The sequence below is a fragment of the Tamandua tetradactyla genome, chromosome 26, assembly GCF_023851605.1.
Source record: "Tamandua tetradactyla isolate mTamTet1 chromosome 26, mTamTet1.pri, whole genome shotgun sequence".
In the NCBI taxonomy this organism is placed as follows: Eukaryota; Metazoa; Chordata; class Mammalia; order Pilosa; family Myrmecophagidae; genus Tamandua; species Tamandua tetradactyla.
In genome coordinates this window covers 22,249,811-22,272,319 of record NC_135352.1, presented here as the reverse complement: position 1 = coordinate 22,272,319, position 22,509 = coordinate 22,249,811, and the positions used below count along the sequence as shown (strand labels likewise).

Genomic DNA, 22,509 nt, shown 5'->3' with positions numbered 1-22,509 from the left:
CATTTCTTTTTCTGAATTGATACAAATGTTCTAAGAAATGATCATGATGATGACTAAACAACTACGTGATGAAAAAAAGGACGTTCACATTGTATGTTGATTGGTTTTATTAACAAAAATTTAAAAAAAAAGAAAAAAAAATCAATCCACCCACCCAAGGGCAATAAAGTTATTTAGATATTTAACTTTCTATAGACTAGACCATGGCTTAACTAAACAAGTATTTCTGAGGCTACTTCCTAGCTATACAACTAACTGCCAAAGCATATTTTATGACTTATTCTGCTACATTTTACTTATGTCATCTTATTATGAAAAATTCTCATCATGGTGAATATTTTATATGTTATTGTCAATTACGATAATCAACCATATCATTTCCAACCCTCCCCAACAAAATTCCTTTACCCACATTTCCCAACCTTTGCGTTTCTGCTGGAATGAAATGTGAGGAAGAAATTAATCCCAACACCACTGTAAGTAAGAAAATAATGTCCCCATAATAGAATCCAATCTTCAACAACTGCTTGGATCAAGCTCTCTTCTCTATCTCCTGGTGAAAATAATATACAGTAAAGAAAAATTCAAATTTCCACCTCAAATTAGAAGGGCAGAGAAGGGAAATGAGGCAGATAAGAACTTAAAGGAAATAAACCCTCAAATTTTTAATGGTGAATGGTATTTTGGGACATAGCTCAGAAACCATAGACATACATTGTTATTCTTTCACAAGAAAAGCTTTAATGGTGATTAGGTTTACAAGTTTACTAATGCACAGTCATAGGCTCATTTGTTAAAAGAAAAATGCATACAAGCATACTAGTTTATTTTTTGTAAGTGGTAAAATAGATTTAACAAAATTTGCCATTTTAACCATTTTTATGCATACAATGCAGGAGCTCAACTGCATTTACAATATTGTACAACCATCATCACCATCTATGTCCAAAACTGTTTCATTACTCTGTACCCATGAAGCAGTAACTCCCCATTCCTCCTCTTCCTCAGCCCCTGGTAACTTCTAATCTATTTCTGTCTCTATGAATTGGCCTATTCTAGATACCTCATATAAGAAGAATCATGTAATATTTGCCCTTTTGTGTTTGGCTTATTTCACTTAGAATACTGTTTTCAAGGCTCATCCTACTGTAGCATGTATGGGAACTTCATCCTTTTTAAAGCTGAATACTCCACTGTATGTATTCAATATTAGCTGAATACTCCACTGTATGTACACAATATTTTATTTATCCATTCATCTGCTGATGGACACTTGGGTAGCTTCTATCTTTTGACTACTGTAAGTAATGCAGCCATGAACAGTGGTAATCAAATATCTGTTTGAAACACTGCCTTCAATTCTTTTGGATATATATCGAAAAGTAAGATTGCTCGGTCATATGGTAGTCCCTTGCTTTACTTTCTGAGTAATCACCGATCTGTCTTCCACTGCAGAACACACTAGCTTTGACATGACGTCCTTTCTAAATTCTCTGAACTAAGCAAATTTTACACACCTTTCCCCAAAGGAAAGTATTATGATAAATTTCATTTTACAGAATCAGAATTTTTAATATTTTTCTCACTGTAAGTCACAATGCAAATGCTATGCTGTCCTATTTTCTAGACTTGCATCTTAATTTCTGAATCACTGATTTTGCCAGAGTCCTAAAAAGAGAATGAGAAATGAAAAATTTAACAGCTTTAAACAAGTTTTCAATGGCAAATGAACTTGGAGACTTTTGAAGAGCCAGTGTGCTAAGTATATGCTAGTGATACTGTGCACTTATATATCCTCATATCTGTAACAAGTTTCAACTTTCTGAATGCCTCATAAAATTAGCAAAGCTGTATTTAATAAAACAAACTAGAAAATGTTTCTGTAAAAACTGAAGATCTGAAAATAATAGATTTCCAAATCAATCATTAAAACTATTTTTTAACATTAGTAAATTTTCATGTTTAAAAAGAACATATACAGCATTAACAATTTGAGGGTTTCTTCCCTGAAAGACACTTTTCATTAAGGAATACCAATAAAATGTCATGTGGAAAAAAATGGGAAATTTTAGGTCTTCATTTCCAGCACTTTAATTACCAAAAATCTGCTTACCGTGGTATCTGAAGCCTCAGACTGCACATCTATGTTTAGCAATGTGCTCTCAGCTACAGAACCAGTTCCCACAGCTGAATCTATAGTCCGAACATCCTCCTCCTCATTTTCTCTAGCCTGAAATATTTTAGTGGTATAAATCATACAACCATTAAAAAGGGCAAGAAAATGTTATCATGGACGGCATGATTTTTTTTGAAAATAAGTAAACTTCTCTGGGGTGGCACCAGAATGTAATTAGTATATGTACACCGGTATACTACAAAAATAACTCAATACATTGTTTAAAAGGTCCAAAACTTACAAGTATTTTTTGGAGAAATTTCATATATGACTTTTCCTGTTCTTTAAGGTGATCTATAAGATGAGTAAGGCGCTCCACATTAGCAGATCTCTCATTTTTCTCCACAAGGTCTTCCCGCATAGAACTAGCCTTAGTAATATAGTCACGAATTTGAACAAGCCTGCTTACAATCTGCAAAGAAAATATTTTTATTAAAGCGGGAAAGTAAACAATATGGAAAAGTGCACATAAAAATTCACTGACAAAAGTAGTACAGATTTTATATTTAAAAGATAATAATCAAAGATATTTCTGGGTTTACTGTGTGAATACATACATGTAAATAATGTGAATTTAGTAGTTAACAGAGTTGGCAATACTAACAACCTTAAATTAAAGTTAATTTAAAAATAAATTTCAAAATTAATTTGTATTACCTGAAAATTTTAAATTATAAAGCTTCAACCCAAACTCATTATTTATATAAATATTAACTATTATTTATAAATTTATATAAATAACTATAATTTTTATAAATATTACTACATAAAAATAGAAAATATAAAAATATCTAAGATTTGAAAATACTTTTTATAAACATTGTGCCACCATTTTAAAAAATCTTATAACAATCTATTAATTGTTCCCCACTCCTCTTTATTAAAAATTGGTAATACTTACGTTGCAGATAAAAAGAAACCTTCATTAACCTGAATATACCATTTCTACATCATTATGAATAAAGACAAAAAATTTATTCTATTTTGAATAAATATGGTAGATTAATGAACAAGGTCATGGAAGTATTTTAATCCTACTTAACTAAAATTTCTATGTGTTGAACCAAATACAACTCTTGTTTTTTAATCTTAATGTTTATACTATGAGGTGAAAGCAAAGATCAAAAGAAACACAAATTTTGTCACCTGACTACTCTCCATTGCAGGCTCTCCTCTCCCATCTTCTTCAGAAACTTGACAGCTTTGCAAAAGGTCATTACTTAAAGCAGAAGCAAGTAACTCTTTACATTGTGCTGATCCAATAGTTTCTCTCTTTTGAGGACTTGTAGTAGTATCTTTGCTCTTGTTAGTATTAATCTGCATAGGCAAAAAGTTGAAGGGCTTTCGGTTTTCACTAAGTTGACGTTTGTTGTTAGCAGCTGTTGCTCTACCTTGAGAATCACTTCCAATGCTTCTCTATACATGAAAAAGAAACCAAATCCCACGAAAATTAATTTTTCAACAAATTAAAAAAATCTTCTTCAATGTTCTTAGTTTCACCATCAGGTATTGATTCAGGAGGTATGCATGAGCAGCTTTGTAGTTAGATGTGAAATAGCCTCAGATCAACAAAATTCTTTTACTGATTATCTCATTTCAATTAGTATAAGTAAGAATACTTTGTCAGAGACAATTCAACTGATGAATATGAACAAAACTAATTCAAATGAAGTACTAGGAATATGGACAATATTTATAACTCATATTGATATTTTTACTTGTTCACAAGAATTTTTAAAGGCTTTGGACCCAAGAAATCAATGTTAACAATATGACTATCAGTATAAAGTTCTGTGAAGCAGTGTCTTCATTAATACTCAGTTCAGTGCCTAGCATAAAACATTCAATAATTAGTAAACAATGACCAAATGATACATTATTATCATAATCATCACACCAGACTTGAATTTAATCTTCATGCATATTTGGAAACCTGTTTATTTGTCAAGAAAAAGAGTTCATCACCATTTCTACTTGCTTTTAGTTTTAAATTATATTTCAGTGATTATAAATACAAACCATAGTTTTATTCTAGACTTGTGGTAATCCATCATATCCCACACTGAGCCAATGATAAATATACTGCTAGATCTTTGCATTTGCATTAAAAGCCATGTTTCTAACATGCGAAGTTTAGTTTCGTAATAAATCCTTTAGTCACACGACAGAAATAACGTCCACAAAAATTTGTCCTCAGCAAGCTTAGAAATAAGACTTTAGTTTCCTCCAAACACACAATATACCACCACTGATCAACTGTTAAAATTCTTTCCATATGCAGAGAAATGAAAAAAACAAATAGTAAATAAATGGCTCAATTATATATTCTTAACACAAATTATTTAATAGATTTCAAGTCTTTCCCACATTCATAACTTGATTTTTAAAATAATTCACAAACCTGATCTAAATCACTGAAGTTTATCCGCTGTTTAAGTTTCTCCAATTCTGCCTGTTCTGGGACAGACATCTGAGTCATAAATCTGCTGTGTGGAAATGTATGTGGAGTCTTTGTTCTTCGCTTTCCAACGCCTGGTGATGACTCCGGAGAAATATCATTAGTTACCCTTTTGTCACCATCTACACCAAACTTTTTCTTATTCTTTTCTGCTGATCTATTTGCCTTCTTCTGTTGGCCACCCCAATCCTTTAAAAAAGAAAAGCAAGAGTTAATCTGGACTCTTATCAAAACAGGAAAATAATTTGGTATGCTTTAAATATTTGGAAATGGATAGAGATGATGATAGCACATTATGGTGAATGAATTAACAGCACTAGATATGTGTAAGTGTGATGAGAGGGGAAGTTCTAGAGTCATGTATGTCACTACAAGGAAAGCTAGAGGATAACACATGGGACTGTATCACAGTGAACCCTGTGGTAGATGACAACTGTGATTAATAATATAAATATAAAAATGTTCTTTCATGAACTAGAATAAACGTATGTTACTACTGTAAGGAATTAATAATAGAGTGGTACATAGGAAAAAACGCACGTATGGCAAACTATGGACTACAGTTATCAGTAGTATTTTAATATTCTTTTACCAACAGTAACAAATATACTACACCAATGATTAAAAGTCAATAATGGGGATATGGAGTATGGGATGTTGGGGTGGTGGTGTTGGAGTAATAAAAATGTTCTAAAATTGACTGGGGTAATGAATGCATAACTCTGGGATGATACTGTGAACTACTGATTGTAGACTTTGCATGGATTGTCTGGTTTGTGAATATATCTCAATAAAACTGCTGAAGAAAAAAAGAAATGAGCTATCTAACCACAAAAAGACCCGGAAAAACCTTAAATGTATATTGCTTAGTCAAATAATGCAGTCTAGAAAAGCTACACGCTGTTTGATCTTAACTACATAACATTCTTGAGAACGCAAAACTAGAGAAGAAAAAAAAATCTTTCGTTGCTAGGGATACAGGGGAAGAGGGAAAGGGATGCTTAGGGGAGCATAGAATATTTTTAGGGTAGTGAAACTATTCTCTATAATACTGTAATGGATACTGGTTTAGGTATTTGTCAAAACCCAAAGAACACTTTACTTTAGGTAAGCCTAAAGTAAACTACGGACTTTAGTTAATAATAGTGTTATCAGTACTGGTTCATCAATTGTAACAAATGTACCACACTAACGTAAGTTGTTAATAATAGGAAACTGTAAGAAGACACAAGGTGTATGGAAACTCTTTGTACCATCTGATCAATTTTCTGTAAACATAAAACTATCATGAAAAATAAAGTCTATTAATTTAAAAAAAACACATCTGGTCAAGTTTAAAATTAAAACAACAAAATTAAGCATTTTCCACATAAATACACAGTGTTAAGAGAAAATCATTTACTTCTATTAACCCATTTGTTCCCTCATTAGGTCTATCCTAAATTCATTATTTGTCCTTCAAAAAATATTACTTTTCTATCACAGACCATTAACAAATATAAATAACCAAACCTCAATTCTATGATTAGTCTGTATATTTTCAAAAGCATTTTTAATAATGGTTCTTTACTTATAAACTTTTACAGAGCCAAATAAATTATAATTCCTTTACTGGTTTCCTTTAGACAAAAGGCAGAATGTATGATAAAAACAGGACAGATCCAAGTCAACTTGAGTTCTAAAGTAATCACTGATTTCGGAAGGCTCCACTGTGTGACTTTAGACAGTGTATTGAACTTCTTATAATCCTTGTATTCTCATCTCTCAAAACAGCACCATCTTTAATGTCTTTACTATAAGATTAAAAATAATATGCAAGTCATCTATGTGCCTAGCATTAAGCAGACGATAAACATAGCTACTATTTCTAACTTATTATAGACACTACACTACATGATAACATATGATAGGAATGACAAAAAATTCTTAGCTGTAACTAGAAAACATTCTATTTACTTAGTTATACCCTGTGATAGTCTGAAAAGATTACATATCCCAGAAAAGCCATTATTTTAACATGCATGCTGATAACTTTTGATTACATTATCTCCATAAAGATGGGGCGCATCCAATTGTGGGGGCCTTTTGATTAGATGGAGATGTGACTCTACTCATTCAAGGTGGGTCTTGATTGGTTTACTAGAATCCTTTAAAAGAGGGAACATTTTGGAGAGCACCAGAAACAAAAGAAACAATAAAAGCAACAGAGCCAGAGAGTGAGCCGACAGGAATTTCAGAGCAGAGTTGACACAGATGCTGACACTTGGAGAAAAGAGACATAGATGTTTGGAGATGTCTAGAGACCAGCAGACATTACCATTAAGCAAGTCAGAACTTGGAGAGAGCCAAGAAAAGCCAAAAGATGAAAGCCAGCCCCAGAGAAGGAAAGTGAGGAACCCCCACAGGCCACAGAACAGAGACTGAAAGCAACAGAGCCGAGGCACAAGAGACAAGCAGATGCCAGCCACATGACTTCCCAGCTGAGAGGTGTTTCAGACCAATCAGCCTTTCCTGAGGGAATGTAACCTCTTGTTGGTGCCTTAATGTGGACACTTCCACTTTCTTGGAACTGTAAACATGTAACTTATTAAATCCCCCTTTTTAAAAGCCGTTTCAGTTCTAGTATATCACATTCCAGTAGTTTGCAAACTAACACATACCCATATAACCAAACGTATTCAAATAAAAGCCTATAAATTCTCACCTTGTTCATACTGGAATATTTTAATTACTATAAAAATTAAAATTTTTGGGAATATTTTCCTCATTTATAACAAACTCCTTTCTCTGAGCTTTGTCCATTCACCCCAATCAATGTGCAAACCTCCTATACTACTTATACCACCCTATCCTGACCAGGGACGACCGGAAAAGAAAGGCATCCAACTTGGGATAATCATATTTTAAAGTCTCAAACTTGAGCTAAGATATACCTAATCAGTAAATAATTATGCCAGAACTGAAAGCTTTAGAATGTTGGGGCAGCCCATCAAGTGACCCAGAAAAGTCTGGTCTGTGAAGAAAAAGTTGTGCTAAACAGAGATAATCAGAAGCAGAGTCAAGGTAGTGAAAAAGTAATTCTTGAGGACTTTTCAATTTCTTTTTCCAGTACCTTCCTAAAACCCATCTGCAGCCATGGTGAGGGAAGTTCTGTTGGCTGGTCTATTCCCTCATCTCATGGACCAGCAGGGGAGGACTGGGTATTTGGGGCATAAAGTCTGCAGTAGAATAGGTAGAGAGGGGAAGGAAATGAAGAAAGGCATTTGCTTCTAGCAGGGAAGTTATGTGCTCATTCACTGATATTGGTGTTGCCTGAAAAGGGGGGTGGGGTGGGGACATTTGGCAAAAATGTTACTCTGCGTGCTGTATTCATGGATCTTATTAGACCAGATATCATGAACTTTGTTGACACCAATTTGTGCAAAAACAATAGACAAGCCTATGTGGTCAGTGAATTAGCAGGTCATCAAACCAGTGCAGAGTCCTGGGGCACTGGCAGACCTGTGGTTCGAATTCCCCGAGTTTGAAGCAGTGGGACTCACCAACCAGGCCAGCGTGCTTTTGGAAATGTGTGTTGTAGAGGCTGTATGGCTGCACCAACCAAAACATGGCATCCACGGCTATAAATATAACACAGAAGTGGTATGCCATCTGCTCTGCCCTGGCTGCCTCAGCCTTACCAGCCATGATCATGTCTAAAGGTATGATACTGAGGAAGTTCCTGAACTTCCTTTGGTGGTCAAAGATAGAGGTGAAGGCTACAAAAATATCAAGGAGGCTGTTTTGCTTCTTAATAAACTAAAGGCCTGGAAGGGTATAAAAAAGATCTCTGTCTCTCATGGCAGTGAAAAAATGAGAAATCATCATTGTACAGCACAGGGTATCATCTGTATCACCTGTAATGAAGATAATGGCATCATCAAGGCCTTTAGAACTATCCCTGGGATTATTCTGCTTAATGTAAGTAAGCTGAACATTTTGAAAATTGCTTCTAGTGGGACATTTCTACATTTGGACTGAAGTTTTTTTCACAAGTTAGATGACCTGTATGGCACTTGGTGTAAAGCTGCCTCCCTTAAGAGTAATTACAATCTTTCCATGCATAAGATCATGAAAAAAGACTATAGTAGAATCTTGTAAAGTCCAGAGATCCAAAGAGTCCTCCAAGTACCATCAAAGTAGATTAACTGCAGAGTCCTAAAGACGAATCCACAGAAAAACCTGAGAATCATGCTGAAACTAAACCCATATGCAAAGACTATAGGCCAAAACATCATTCTTCGCCAGGCCAGAATCAAAGTCATGGTGAATAAAGCTTCAGCAGCACTAGAGGCCTAATCAAATAAGAAGGGAGTTCCTGGCAAGAAGGCTATAGTGGAGAAGAAAGGACAAAAGAAGGCTGTTGGTATTAAGTCACAGAAGCAGAAGCGTTAGAGAAAGAAGACTGCAGCTACCAAGATACCATCAGAAAAGAAACCTACCACAGAGAAAAAGAAGTCTGCTGCTAAAACTGCTTATTCCATAAAACTCAAAATCATTTCGGACACCTTACTTTGGATAAACACCAGAGCTAAGAGGCAAACAAAGCCAAAGAAAAACCATGTGTATTCTTTGACCTTGGTTTCCATACAACAGCTTTAAAGTCTCCTTTTTTTGGCTTAAGTTAACTCAAGTTGATTTCTGTTATCTGGAGCAAATGTCTTCATAAGAATATAACTAATAGTTGGTCCCTTAAGGTTTTGGAGGGGCAGAGAGAAATATGCTGATACAGAGTTTCAATGAGTTAGGTTTGGTTAAATCAGGGAAAAGTTACAATTTAAAATAAGTAGTCAATCACACACTGTCAATAAGAAGATATCATACCATATTGTTGAGTCGGTCATCAACACTCTCACTGCTCCAGTTGGGTAAGTCCTGATCATTCATACTTTCTTCAAAAGGACCTCCTCCTGTGGCCATACTGGTTTTGTTGATTAACTTTCTGCAAAACAAGTAACAACACCTAAGCTTTTTAACACATAAAAACAAACTTCAATTTTTTAATCATTGTATGAAGCATAACAATATAAAGGAATTTCTTAAAAGCTGATTTTATGAGATAAAGAGACATCATCAATCACACATTACAAATTTATTAGCTGCTGTAGGCATATTATGAGTAACGTGAAACTCTAACAAACATTTGCCTGGATCAAACTTGTTTACTGAATTGATCAAAGCTAATGGTAAAACAACTAAGGATATCTTATGAACACTGAACCTCAATGAAAAAACAGCAAAATCAATAGCTAGAGGGCTGGGGTACAGGGGATGGAAAATCACTGAATATCCACTATATGCACTGGTCTGCCATGTTTTAAGGTTCTTTTATTTAATTTATTCAATACAGTCCTAAAAGGTAGAATATGGAAGAAGAGACAGCTAGCATGAGCACGTCACTTAGAAAAGAAACTGTCTTTGTTTTGTTAATGAACTTGGAATAAAGGTGATGCCTGGACTTTGGTTTTGTGTCCAATATTCAAAGAGGATATGATGCATGAAACAAGGAGAAAGTTTTGGTTTAAATAAGAAAGGAGACACATCAGAACGGTAAGCAAGATGAAAAGAAGGTATGGAGCGAGAAACAAGATGAGGCAGGGTAGAATTGCCAATAAAACCCAAGAATGACATAGCCAAAAAGCTTTTAAGAATAGTAATATGTACTACTACCCTATTTAAAATTGTTTGGATTAATACTACCTCACAACTTTCCTTACATCTTCAATAAAGTCAACCAAATTGACAAATGTTCCCTAAAAGGGGGGGGGGGGGCACTTTTTGTTTGCATATGTGAAAATCAAGGAAGGGAGACTGCATTTCATACTTGGGTCAAAAAAAAAAGTGAAAGAGAAGCAGCAAAGGTGGAAGCAGAAGTTCAGAATTAGAGATGACGATAAGGAAATAAGATTTCTATATAATCTTGTGCTTCCAGTGGCTATGGAATTGTGCAGAGTAGGAAGGAGGAGAGCCAAATGAAGGAGGAAAGGTTAAGATGATTTCATCTAAAATTTAAGGGGGAGGGAGAGCCATTAACATATGGCTTAGAGTAGGTTCCCCATTTTACACAGAATAACACTATCTTTCAAGGATGTCAAATAATTTTGCTAAGGTCATTCAGCTAAAAATAGCAACAAAAGGATGCAAGAATTAAATCCAAGTTGCTTTGATTCTAAGATCCTAACTCATCTCATTCACTACAGCATATTATTACAAGGCTTATCAAGTATGACAAAGTAGGATTTATTTCAGAGATGTTTTAATGCTAGGATAGCTATTAAAATATTCCATCAACATATTGCATGTAGGTTAAACTCTATCATTTCAGAATAAAAAGTAGTGCCTTAAAATTCAACACATAGGGACTTCCGGGAAGATGGCTAACTAGAGTAACAAGAGATTGGTCCTGCTCCATGGGAAAGTTAGAGAAAGGACAGGAGAGTGACTGAAGTGGTAATTCAAGAGTGTGGCTGACCTGGGAGAGCCTTCTGTACTACATAGGGTGGCAGCCCTAGTTGCAGAGGTCAAGGAACTGAGAGACAGAAAGCTGGAGCCTAGCACGTAGGTGCAGAGCCCATAGGAGTGCACGGACAGGAGCCAGGGACTAGGAAGTAAGCCAGGCCTTGTTCCTTCAGCGTGCTACCCTCACAAGTGCAACCCATTGACCAGCGACTCACCTCACACCCCACACGCCTGAACCCAGTCACCTGCTCCCATTCCCCGACTCCAGGTGCCCCCACCACACCAGCCCCCAGTGCATGTTACCTGCCCCACACCCCGACTCCAAGTGTAGCCAAACCCACCTTTCCTGCATGCCTCCTGAGCACTACCTACCCCTTCCTGTTCCCTGCTGGCTATTGCCAGCACATAACGGCCACTGGCACTAACCTCCATACCCAGGCTACCCCTGCAACACTGCCCATAGTGATGTGCAGCCTCACACCACCCCCTGAGCTCTGCGCATCAGTTTACAGCACTCCTAGACCCATGCATGTGCACAGGCCCCCAATTACGTCATTCAGCAATGGGAACCTCAGTTTACAGGAGTCCTAGAACCACGCATGCACACGGCCCTCAGCCACACTTTCCAGCTCTGAGAAAGTGCTGACCTGCGCAGCCAAGTCTCATCTGCCCCTAATCCACAAAGGCATAAAACCGACCTGCTGCTACAGCTCTACGCATGTGCACAAAGGGCCCCATGCCTTAGACCAGCACACACCAGGGTTACATCCTCTGGCCAGCGCACCTGCACAAATACCTTCTACCTGGCCACTGGGTGCCCACGTTCCACCAGCATCATCTTAACATTCCCAACCTGTGCCTATACCTTCCCTGAAACAAATCACCACTCTGAATGCCCCACCCAGTACCCTGCTCCCTGTTGTACATCATTCCTCAAACACAAAGCCTTAGATTACTGAAAGAAATTAACACCTAAAGTAAATCAAGATATTTACATGCCACGAAGACAGCAGAAGATCACTAAGCATATCACAATGCAGACATATACAGCCCTGCCTAATGACCAAATTAAAACACCAGAGGTGACACAGACATTGGAACACCTAATCAAAGATGTTCATACAACTCTACTTAATAAAATAAGTGGGATGGCAAATGACATAAAGGAGATCAAGAAGACAGTAGAAGAGCATAAAGAGAAATTTGAAAGAATAAATAGGAAAAGAGCATGTATCACAGAGATTAAAGATTCTGTTGACTAAATAAAAAACGTACTAGAAGCACACAACAACAAATCTGAAGAGAAAGAAGAAAGAATAAGTGATACAGAGGACAGGAGAATTGACTTTGAAGACTCAAGACAGCAAATAACAAAAACGATGGAAAAATTTGAATTGGGCCTCAGAAAAATGATAGACAAAACAAAGTACACATATGTAAGAATCACTGGTGTCCCAGAAGAAGAGAGGAGCAAAGGGCTAGGAAGAGAAGTTGAGGATATAATGGGGGAAAACTTTCAAACCCTTATACAGGACATAAATATACAAGATAAAGAAGCCCAACAAACTACAAAAGGAATAAATCCAAATAGGCTTTCCCCAAGGCACATACTAATCAGTCTGTCAAAAGTTGAGGAGAATTCTCCCCTCTCTTTCTCCGCCGGCCCGCCGCGCGGCGCCCACGCCCCCGCAGCAGCCGAGCCGCCCGCCCTCCTTCTCCCCTCTCTTTCTCCGCCGGCCCGCCGCGCGGCGCCCACGCCCCCGCAGCAGCCGAGCCGCCCGCCCTCCTTCTCCCCTCTCTTCCCCCTCCTGCTCCGGCTGCTCTCTAACCACCACGGTGCCCTCTTCCCCCGCCTTCACCGTGCTCCTCCGCCACCAGCCTCGACAGCCTTGCCGCCCTCACCTTTCCTCCTCCAGAACAGCTACTGGGGGAGTGAAGATAATACAGAGCAGCTCCCGGAACCACGAGGGAGATCAAAGGGACAGCGTACCCCATCCTGGAACGGCTGACTATCTGGGAGAACCAGCTCCGGTGAGATCACCAAGGGGCACGGGCCTTCCTGGGTGGGACGGCAAGCGACCGGAGTCCCTCCCTTCCACCTTCCTGTGCCAGCTGGTAGAATTGGACAGGCGGTCCCCTTAGGCCGCGGCGGCTGGTGCCCGCACCACACGAGGCCCCCCGGAACAACTGAGATAGTTGGGTCGGAAATCCCCAGACTGCAGAGAACAGTGACCGGGGGATCCCTTCCAAACACGTGACTCCCCCGTTGGCTGGGAACAGTGTACTCTCCCGGGCTGCGACAGCTGGCGCCCTCCCGCCACGCTTGGTGCCCCGGGCCGACTGGCTAAGTTGGCCGGACGCTCTCCTGTGCTGCGACGGCCGGCGACCCTCCCCGCGTTTGGAACCCCGGGCCGGCTGGCATTCTTCCAAGACGCTTCGGTTGCCGAACCTCCCCTACGGCGAGAGTTTTCCAGAGTTGAGGGACCCACAGCAACTTTCGCTGGTGGAACCCACAGACAGGCGTGTGCCACGAGCGCCACCTACTGGGCAGGATAGGAAGAACACAACCCAGAGATTGCACAGAAAAATCTTTCAATCTGTGGGGTTGAACACCCGGGGAAATCTGACTAAATGCCCAGACGCCAGCAGAAGATAACGGATCACGCTCAAAAAATTGAACGTATGGCCCAGTCAAACGAAGAAACCAATAGCTCAAATGAGATACAGGAGCTGAAACAACTAATGCTGAATATACGAACAGAAATGGAAAACCTCTTCAAAAACGAAATCGATAAATTGAGGGAGGACATGAAGAAGACATGGGCTGAACATAAAGAAGAAATAGAAAAACTGAAAAAACAAATCACAGAACTTATGGAAGTGAAAGATAAAGTAGAAAAGATGGAAAAAACAATGGATACCTACAATGACAGATTTAAAGAAACAGAAGATAGAATTAGTGATTTGGAGGATGAAACATCTGAATTCCAAAAAGAAACAGAAACTATCCGGAAAAGAATGGAAAAATTTGAACAAGGTATCAGGGAACTCAAGGACAATGTGAACCGTACAAATATACGTGTAGTGGGTATCTCAGAAGGAGAAGAGAAGGGAAAAGGAGGAGAAAAACTAATGGAAGAAATTATCACTGAAAATTTCCCAACTCTTATGAAAGACCTAAAATTACAGATCCAAGAAGTGCAGCGCACCCCAAAGAGATTAGACACAAATAGGCGTTCCCCAAGACACTTACTAGTTAGAATGTCAGAGGTCAAAGAGAAAGAGAGGATCTTGAAGGCAGCGAGAGAAAAACAATCCGTCACATACAAGGGAAACCCAATAAGACTATGTGTAGATTTCTCAGCAGAAACCATGGAAGCTAGAAGACAGTGGGATGATATATTTAAGTTACTAAAAGAGAAAAACTGCCAGCCAAGACTCCTATATCCAGCAAAATTGTCCTTCAAAAATGAGGGAGAAATTCAAACATTCTCAGACAAAAAGTCACTAAGAGAATTTGTGACCAAGAGACCAGCTTTGCAAGAAATACTAAAGGAAGCACTAGAGTCAGATACAAAAAGACAGAAGAGAGAGACATGGAGAAAAGTGTAGAAAGAAGGAAAGTCAGATATGATATATATAATGCAAAAGGCAAAATGGTAGAGGAAAATATTATCCAAACAGTAATAACTCTAAATGTCAATGGACTGAATTCCCCAATTAAAAGACATAGACTGGCAGAATGGATTAAAAAACAGGATCCTTCTATATGCTGTCTACAGGAAACACATCTTAGACCCAAAGATAAATATAGGTTGAAAGTGAAAGGTTGGGAAAAGATATTTCATGCAAACAACAACCAGAAAAGAGCAGGAGTGGCTATACTAATATCCAACAAATTAGACTTCAAATGTAAAACAGTTAAAAGAGACAAAGAAGGACACTATATACTATTAAAAGGAACAATTAAGCAAGAAGACATAACAATCATAAATATTTACGCACCGAACCAGAATGCCCCAAAATACGTGAGGAATACACTGCAAACACTGAAGAGGGAAATAGACACATATACCATAATAGTTGGAGACTTCAATTCACCACTCTCATCAATGGACAGAACATCTACACAGAGGATCAATAAAGAAATAGAGAACCTGAATATTACTATAAATGAACTTGACTTAACAGACATTTATAGGACATTACATCCCACAACAGCAGGATACACCTTTTTCTCAAGTGCTCATGGATCATTCTCAAAGATAGACCATATGCTGGGTCACAAAGCAAGTCTTAACAAATTTAAAAAGATTGAAATCATACACAACACTTTCTCGGATCATAAAGGAATGAAGTTGGAAATCAATAATAGGCGGAGGGCCAGAAAATTCATAAATACATGGAGGCTCAACAACACACTCTTAAACAACAAGTGGGTCAAAGAAGAAATTGCAAGAGAAATTAGTAAATACCTCGAGGCAAATGAAAATGAAGACACAACATATCAAAACTTATGGGACGCAGCAAAGGCAGTGCTAAGAGGGAAATTTATTGCCCTAAATGCCTTTATCAGAAAAGAAGAAAAGGCAAAAATGCAGGAATTAACTGTCCACTTGGAAGAACTGGAGAAAGAACAGCAAACTAATCCCAAAGCAAGCAAAAGGAAAGAAATAACAAAGATTAGAGCAGAAATAAATGAAATTGAAAACATGAAAACAATAGAGAAAATCAATAAGACCAGAAGTTGGTTCTATGAGAAAATCAACAAGATTGATGGGCCCTTAGCAAGATTGACAAAAAGAAGAAGAGAGAGGATGCAAATAAATAAGATTAGAAATGAAAGAAGAGACATAACTACTGACCTCACAGAAATAAAGGAGGTAATAACAGGATACTATGAACAACTTTACGCTAATAAATACAACAATTTAGAAGAAATGGACAGGTTCCTGGAAAGACATGAACAACCAACTTTGACTCAAGAAGAAATAGATGACCTCAACAAACCAATCACAAGTAAAGAGATTGAATTAGTTATTCAAAAGCTCCCTAAAAAGAAAAGTCCAGGACCAGAGAGCTTCACATGTGAATTCTATCAAACATTCCAGAAAGAATTAGTACCTACTCTCCTCAAACTCTTCAACATAATCGAAGTGGAGGGAAAACTACCTAATTCATTCTATGAAGCCAACATCACCCTCATACCAAAACCAGGCAAAGATATTACAAAAAAAGAAAACTACAGACCAATCTCTCTAATGAATACAGATGCAAAAATCCTCAACAAAATTCTAGCAAATCGTATCCAACAACACATTAAAAGAATTATACATCATGACCAAGTAGGATTCATCCCAGGTATGCAAGGATGGTTCAACATAAGAAAATCAATTAATGTAATACACCATATCAACAAATCAAAGCAGAAAAATCACATGATCATCTCAATTGATGCAGAGAAGGCATTTGACAAGATTCAACATCCTTTCCTGCTGAAAACACTTCAAAAGATAGGAATACAAGGGAACTTCCTTAAAATGATAGAGGGAATATATGAAAAACCCACAGCTAATATCATCCTCAATGGGGAAAAATTGAAAACTTTCCCCTTAAGATCAGGAACAAGACAAGGATGTCCACTATCACCACTACTATTCAACATTGTGTTGGAAGTTCTAGCCAGAGCAATTAGGCAAGAAAAAGAAATACAAGGCATCAAAATTGGAAAGGAAGAAGTAAAACTATCACTGTTTGCAGACGATATGATACTATATGTAGAAAACCCAGAAAAATCCACAACAAAATTACTAGAGCTAATAAATGAGTACAGCAAAGTAGCAGGCTACAAGATCAACATTCAAAAATCTTTTCTATACACTAGTAATGAACAAGCTGAGGCGGAAATCAAGAAACGAATCCCATTTACAATCGCAACTAAAAGAATAAAATACCTAGGAATAAATTTAACCAAAGAGACAAAAAACCTATATAAAGAAAACTACAAAAAACTGTTAAAAGAAATCACAGAAGACCTAAATAGATGGAAGGGCATACCGTGTTCATGGATTGGAAGACTAAATATAGTTAAGATGTCAATCCTACCTAAATTGATTTACAGATTCAATGCAATACCAATCAAAATCCCAACAACTTATTTTTCAGAAATAGAAAAACCAATAAGCAAATTTATCTGGAAGGGCAGGGTGCCCCGAATTGCTAAAAACATCTTGAGGAAAAAAAACGAAGCTGGAGGTCTCGCGCTGCCTGACTTTAAGGCATATTATGAAGCCACAGTGGTCAAAACAGCATGGTATTGGCATAAAGATAGATATATCGACCAATGGAATCGAATAGAGTGCTCAGATATAGACCCTCTCATCTATGGACATTTGATCTTTGATAAGGCAGTCAAGCCAACTCACCTGGGACAGAGCAGTCTCTTCAATAAATGGTGCCTAGAGAACTGGATATCCATATGCAAAAGAATGAAAAAAGACCCATCTCTCACACCCTATACAAAAGTTAACTCAAAATGGATCAAAGATCTAAACATTAGGTCTAAGACCATAAAACAGATAGAGGAAAATGTTGGGAGATATCTTATGGATCTTACAACTGGAGGTGGTTTTATGGACCTTAAACCTAAAGCAAGAACACTGAAGAAGGAAATAAATAAATGGGAGCTCCTCAAAATTAAACACTTTTGTGCATCAGAGAACTTCATCAAGAAAGTAGAAAGACAGCCTACACAATGGGAGACAATATTTGGAAACGACATATCAGATAAAGGTTTAGTATCCAGAATTTATAAAGAGATTATTCAACTCAACAACAAAAAGACAGCCAACCCAATTACAAAATGGGAAAAAGACTTAAACAGACACCTACCAGAAGAAGAAATACGGATGGCCAAGAGGCACATGAAGAGATGCTCAATGTCCCTGGCCATTAGAGAAATGCAAATCAAAACCACAATGAGATATCATCTCACACCCACCAGAATGGCCATTATCAACAAAACAGAAAATGACAAGTGCTGGAGAGGATGCGGAGAAAGAGGCACACTTATCCACTGTTGGTGGGAATGTCAAAGGGTGCAACCACTGTGGAAGGCAGTTTGGCGGTTCCTCAAAAAGCTGAATATAGAATTGCCATACGACCCAGCAATACCATTGCTAGGTATCTACTCAAAGGACTTAAGGGCAAAGACACAAACGGACATTTGCACACCAATGTTTATAGCAGCGTTATTTACAATTGCAAAGAGATGGAAACAGCCAAAATCTCCATCAACAGAAGAGTGGCTAAACAAACTGTGGTATATACATACGATGGAATATTATGCAGCCTTAAGACAAGATAAACTTATGAACCATGTAATAACATGGATGGACCTAGAGAATATTATGCTGAGTGAATCCAGCCAAAAACTAAAGGACAAATACTGTATGGTCCCACTGATGTGAACGGACATTCGAGAATAAACTTGAAATATGTCATTGGTAACAGAGTTCAGCAGGAGTTAGAAACAGGGTAAGACAATGGGTAATTGAAGGTGAAGGGATACAGACTGTGCAACAGGACTAGATACAAAAACTCAAAAATGGACAGCACAATAATACCTAATTGTAAAGTAATCATGTTAAAATACTGAATGAAGCTGCATCTGAGCTATAGGGTTTTTTTTGTTTTTGTTTGCTTGTTGGTTTGTTTGTTGTTGTTGTTTTTTACTATTACTACTACTTTTATTTCTTTTCTTTATATTAACATTTTATATCTTTTTCTGTTGTGTTGCTAGTTCCTCTAAACCGATACAAATGTACTAAGAAACAATGATCATGCATCTATGTGATGATGTTAAGAATTACTGAGTGCATATGTAGAATTATATGATTTCTAAAAGTTGAGGAGAAGCAGAAAATCCTGAAAGCAGCAAGAGAAAAACAATCTACTACATACAAGGGAAACCAAATAAGACTGAGGTCAGACTACTCAACTAGCATCGCAGAGGCGAGAAGACAGTGGTATGATATATTCCAGATCCTGAAAGAGAACGACTTCCAGCCATGAATTCTGTACCAAATTAATATTTTAAAACTTTAACTTATGTGTGAGACTAAAGCAAAAAATGCTTATTTGGTACAAAATTTATATTTTGACTAGTGCAGTTTCTAATATAACTTATGTGGACAGTTTAACTAAACATCACTAAGTACATGGAACTTTGAGTAGGGCATAAGATTTTGTAGGTTTGCCCAGAGTGATGCCCCGATAAATCCCACAGTGATTTGAACAGTGAATAAAAACGTATTTGTAAAGTCCCCTTGGGGAGAATGGTGAGAAAGGGAGAAAATTCAACTTCCCCAAGTGGAGAATTCTTGATATTCTCACAAGTAGTGGGGATAACCAAAACAATAGGCTGAGCACACAATCCTGGGGTTTGTTCATATGAAACTTAACTCCACAAAGGATAGGTTAAGCCTAGTTAAAATTAGGCCTAAGAGTCACCCCTAAGAGAACCTCTTTTGTTGCTCAGACGTGGCCTTTTTCTCCCAGTCAACACAACAAGCAAACTCAGCCCTCCCCCTCTCTATGTGGGACATGACCCCCAGGGGTGTGGATCTTCCACACAACATGGAACAGAAATCCTAGAATGAGCTGGGACTCAGTATCAAGGGACTGAGAAAACCTTCTAGACCAAAAGGGGGAAGAGTGAACTGTGACAAAATAAAGTGTCAATGGCTGAGAGATTCCAAACAGAGTCGAGAGAGACGTTATCCTGGAGGTTATTCTTACGCATTAAATAGATAACACCTTGTTAGTCAAGATGTAATGGAGAGGCTGGAGGGAACTGCTTGAAACAGTAGAGCTGTGTTCCAGTAGCTATGTTTCTTGGTGATGATTGTATAATGATAGAGCTTTTGCAATGTGACTGCGTAATTGTGAAAAACTTGTGTCTGATGCCCCTTTTATCTACCTTATCAACAGATGAGTAAAACATACAGAATAAAAATAAATAGGGGAACAAATGTTAAAATAAATTTAGTAGACTGAAATGCTAGTGATCAATGAAAGGGAGGGGTAAGGGGTATGGTACGTATAAATTTTTTTCTGTTTTCCTTTTATTTATTTTTATGAATTGATGCAAATGTTCTAAGAAATGATCGTGATGATGAATATACAAATATGTGATGATATTGTGAATTACTGACTATATATGTAGAACGGAATGACTATATGTTAAGAATGTTTGTATGTGTTTGTTGTTAAATTTTAAAAAATTAAAAAATTAATAAAAAAAATAAAAAATAAAAAAAGAATTCTGTACCCAGCCAAAATGTCCTTCAAAACTAAGGGAGAGATTAATGTTTCCACAGACAAAGAAGTCCTGAAAGAATATGTCAACAAGAGACTGGCCCTACAAGGAATACTAAAAAGAGTTCTGCCAGATGAAAAAAAAAAAAAAAACAGGCGAGGGAGGTCTGGAGGAGGGCACAGAATTGAAGAGTACCACAAAGGGTAATTTAAAGAATAAAAAGAGAAAGAGGGAAAAGAATATATAGATCTGACAAATAAAATAAAAAAATAAGATGGTGGGATCAAGAAACGCCTTTTCAGCAATAACTTGGAATGTTAACAGACTAAACTTATCGATTAAAAGATACAGAATGGCAGAATGGATTACGAAACATAATCCAACTATATGCTGCTTACAAGAGACTCATCTTAGACACAAGGATACAAATAGATTGAAAGAGAAAGGATGGAAAAAGTTTCCCACGCAAATTGTAACCAAAACAAAGCAGGGGTAGCTATACTAATATCAGACAAAATAGACTTTAAATGTAAAGACATCACAAGAGACACTATATATCAATTATAGGGTTAATTCACCAAGAAGATAAACATACTAAGTAAAGGGTCAATTCACCAAGAAGATATAACAATCATAAATGTTTATGCTCCCAATCAAGGAGCTCCAAAGTACATAAGATAGACACTGGCAAAACTGAAGGAAGCAACAGGTGTTTCAACAATAATAGGAGACTTCAATACACCATTCCTCTACAGACAGAACAACCAGACAGATCAACAAGTAAACAGAGAAGTTAAGTAACTTGATAAATGAATTAGACCTGACAGACATTTATAGGTCACTGCACCCCAAAGCACAAGGATATACACTTTTCTATAGTGCTCATGGAACCTTCTCCAGGATAATCCTGCTGGATAATCATATGCTGGGGCACAAAACAAGTCTTTATAAATTTAAAAACACTGAAGTTATTCAAAACACTTTCTCTGATCAGAATGGAATGAAGCTGGATCTCAATAACCACCAAAGAACGAGAACATTCATGAATACATGGAGATTATATAACAAACTCTTAAATAACCAGTGGGTCAAAGAAGAAATTGCGAGAGAAATCAGTAGCTATCTGGACATGAATGAAAATGAGAATACAACTTATCAGAGATGTGGCAAAGGCTGTGCTGAAAGGGAAATTTATTGCCCTAAATGCCTATATTAAAAAACAATAAAGAGCAAAATTTGCGGACTTAATAGCACACCTGGAGGAACCTGAGAGAGAACAGCAAACTAATTCCAAAGCAAATAGAAGAAGAGAAATAACAAAGATTAAAAGAGAGATAAATGAATGGGAGAACAAAAGAACAATAGAAAGAATCAATAACATCAAAAGTTGGTTCTTTGAGAAAATCAATAATATTGACTGGCTACTAGCAAGACCGACAAAAAAAAAAAAAAAGAGAGAGGCAATTGTCCCCAAACTGATCTACAGATTCAACACAGTAGTAATCAAAATTCCAACAATCCACCTTGAAGATTTGGAAAAGCTAACTACCAAATCCATCTGGAAGGGAAAGAGACCCCAAATAGCTAAAAGAAAAACGAGTGGAGGATTAACACTTTCTGACTGTAAAACCTATTATAAAGCCACAGTGGTCAAAACAGCATGGTACTGGCACAAAGACAAAGACAGAAGTATTGACCAATGGAATTGAATTGAGAGTGCAGAAATAGACTACAAAATCTATGGGCAACTGATTTTTGACAAGGCCCCCAAATCCTCTGAACTGGGACAAAATAGTCTTTTCAATAACTGGGCATGGAAGAACTGGATATCAATAGCCAAAAGAATGAAAGAGGACCCCTATCTTATACCCTACACAAAAATTAACTCAAAGTGGATCAAACACCGAAATAAAAGAACTAGCACCATAAAACTTCTAGAAGAAAATTTAGGGAACCGTCTTCAAGACCTAATAATAGGAGGTAGCTCTCTAAACTTTACACCCAAAGCACAAGCAACAAAAGAAAAAATAGATAAATGGGAACTCCTCAAAATCAAGT

At 37.3% G+C, this 22,509-nt stretch overlaps 1 protein-coding gene and 1 pseudogene across 12 annotated transcripts in view; one reads left to right on the top strand and one right to left on the bottom strand.

The window, feature by feature from the left end:
- PCM1 (pericentriolar material 1) overlaps positions 1 to 22,509 on the bottom strand; it is a 111,018-nt gene that overhangs the window by 72,912 nt on the left and 15,597 nt on the right. For 7 of the 12 annotated variants that reach the window (XM_077144585.1, XM_077144583.1, XM_077144588.1 and 4 more), the window contains 5 exons: positions 9,498 to 9,615; positions 4,578 to 4,823; positions 3,323 to 3,592; positions 2,418 to 2,588; positions 2,114 to 2,230 (listed from right to left, as the gene is read on the bottom strand). In XM_077144585.1, coding sequence (XP_077000700.1) covers positions 2,114 to 2,230; positions 2,418 to 2,588; positions 3,323 to 3,592; positions 4,578 to 4,823; positions 9,498 to 9,593 — 900 coding nt within the window. In that variant the 5' untranslated portion in view covers positions 9,594 to 9,615. The remainder of the gene's footprint in view (positions 1 to 2,113; positions 2,231 to 2,417; positions 2,589 to 3,322; positions 3,593 to 4,577; positions 4,824 to 9,497; positions 9,616 to 22,509) is intronic. The other 5 variants (XM_077144590.1, XM_077144591.1, XM_077144593.1 and 2 more) reach the window with 2 other exon arrangements.
- On the top strand, positions 5,277 to 9,275 carry LOC143669582 (large ribosomal subunit protein uL4 pseudogene; annotated as a pseudogene).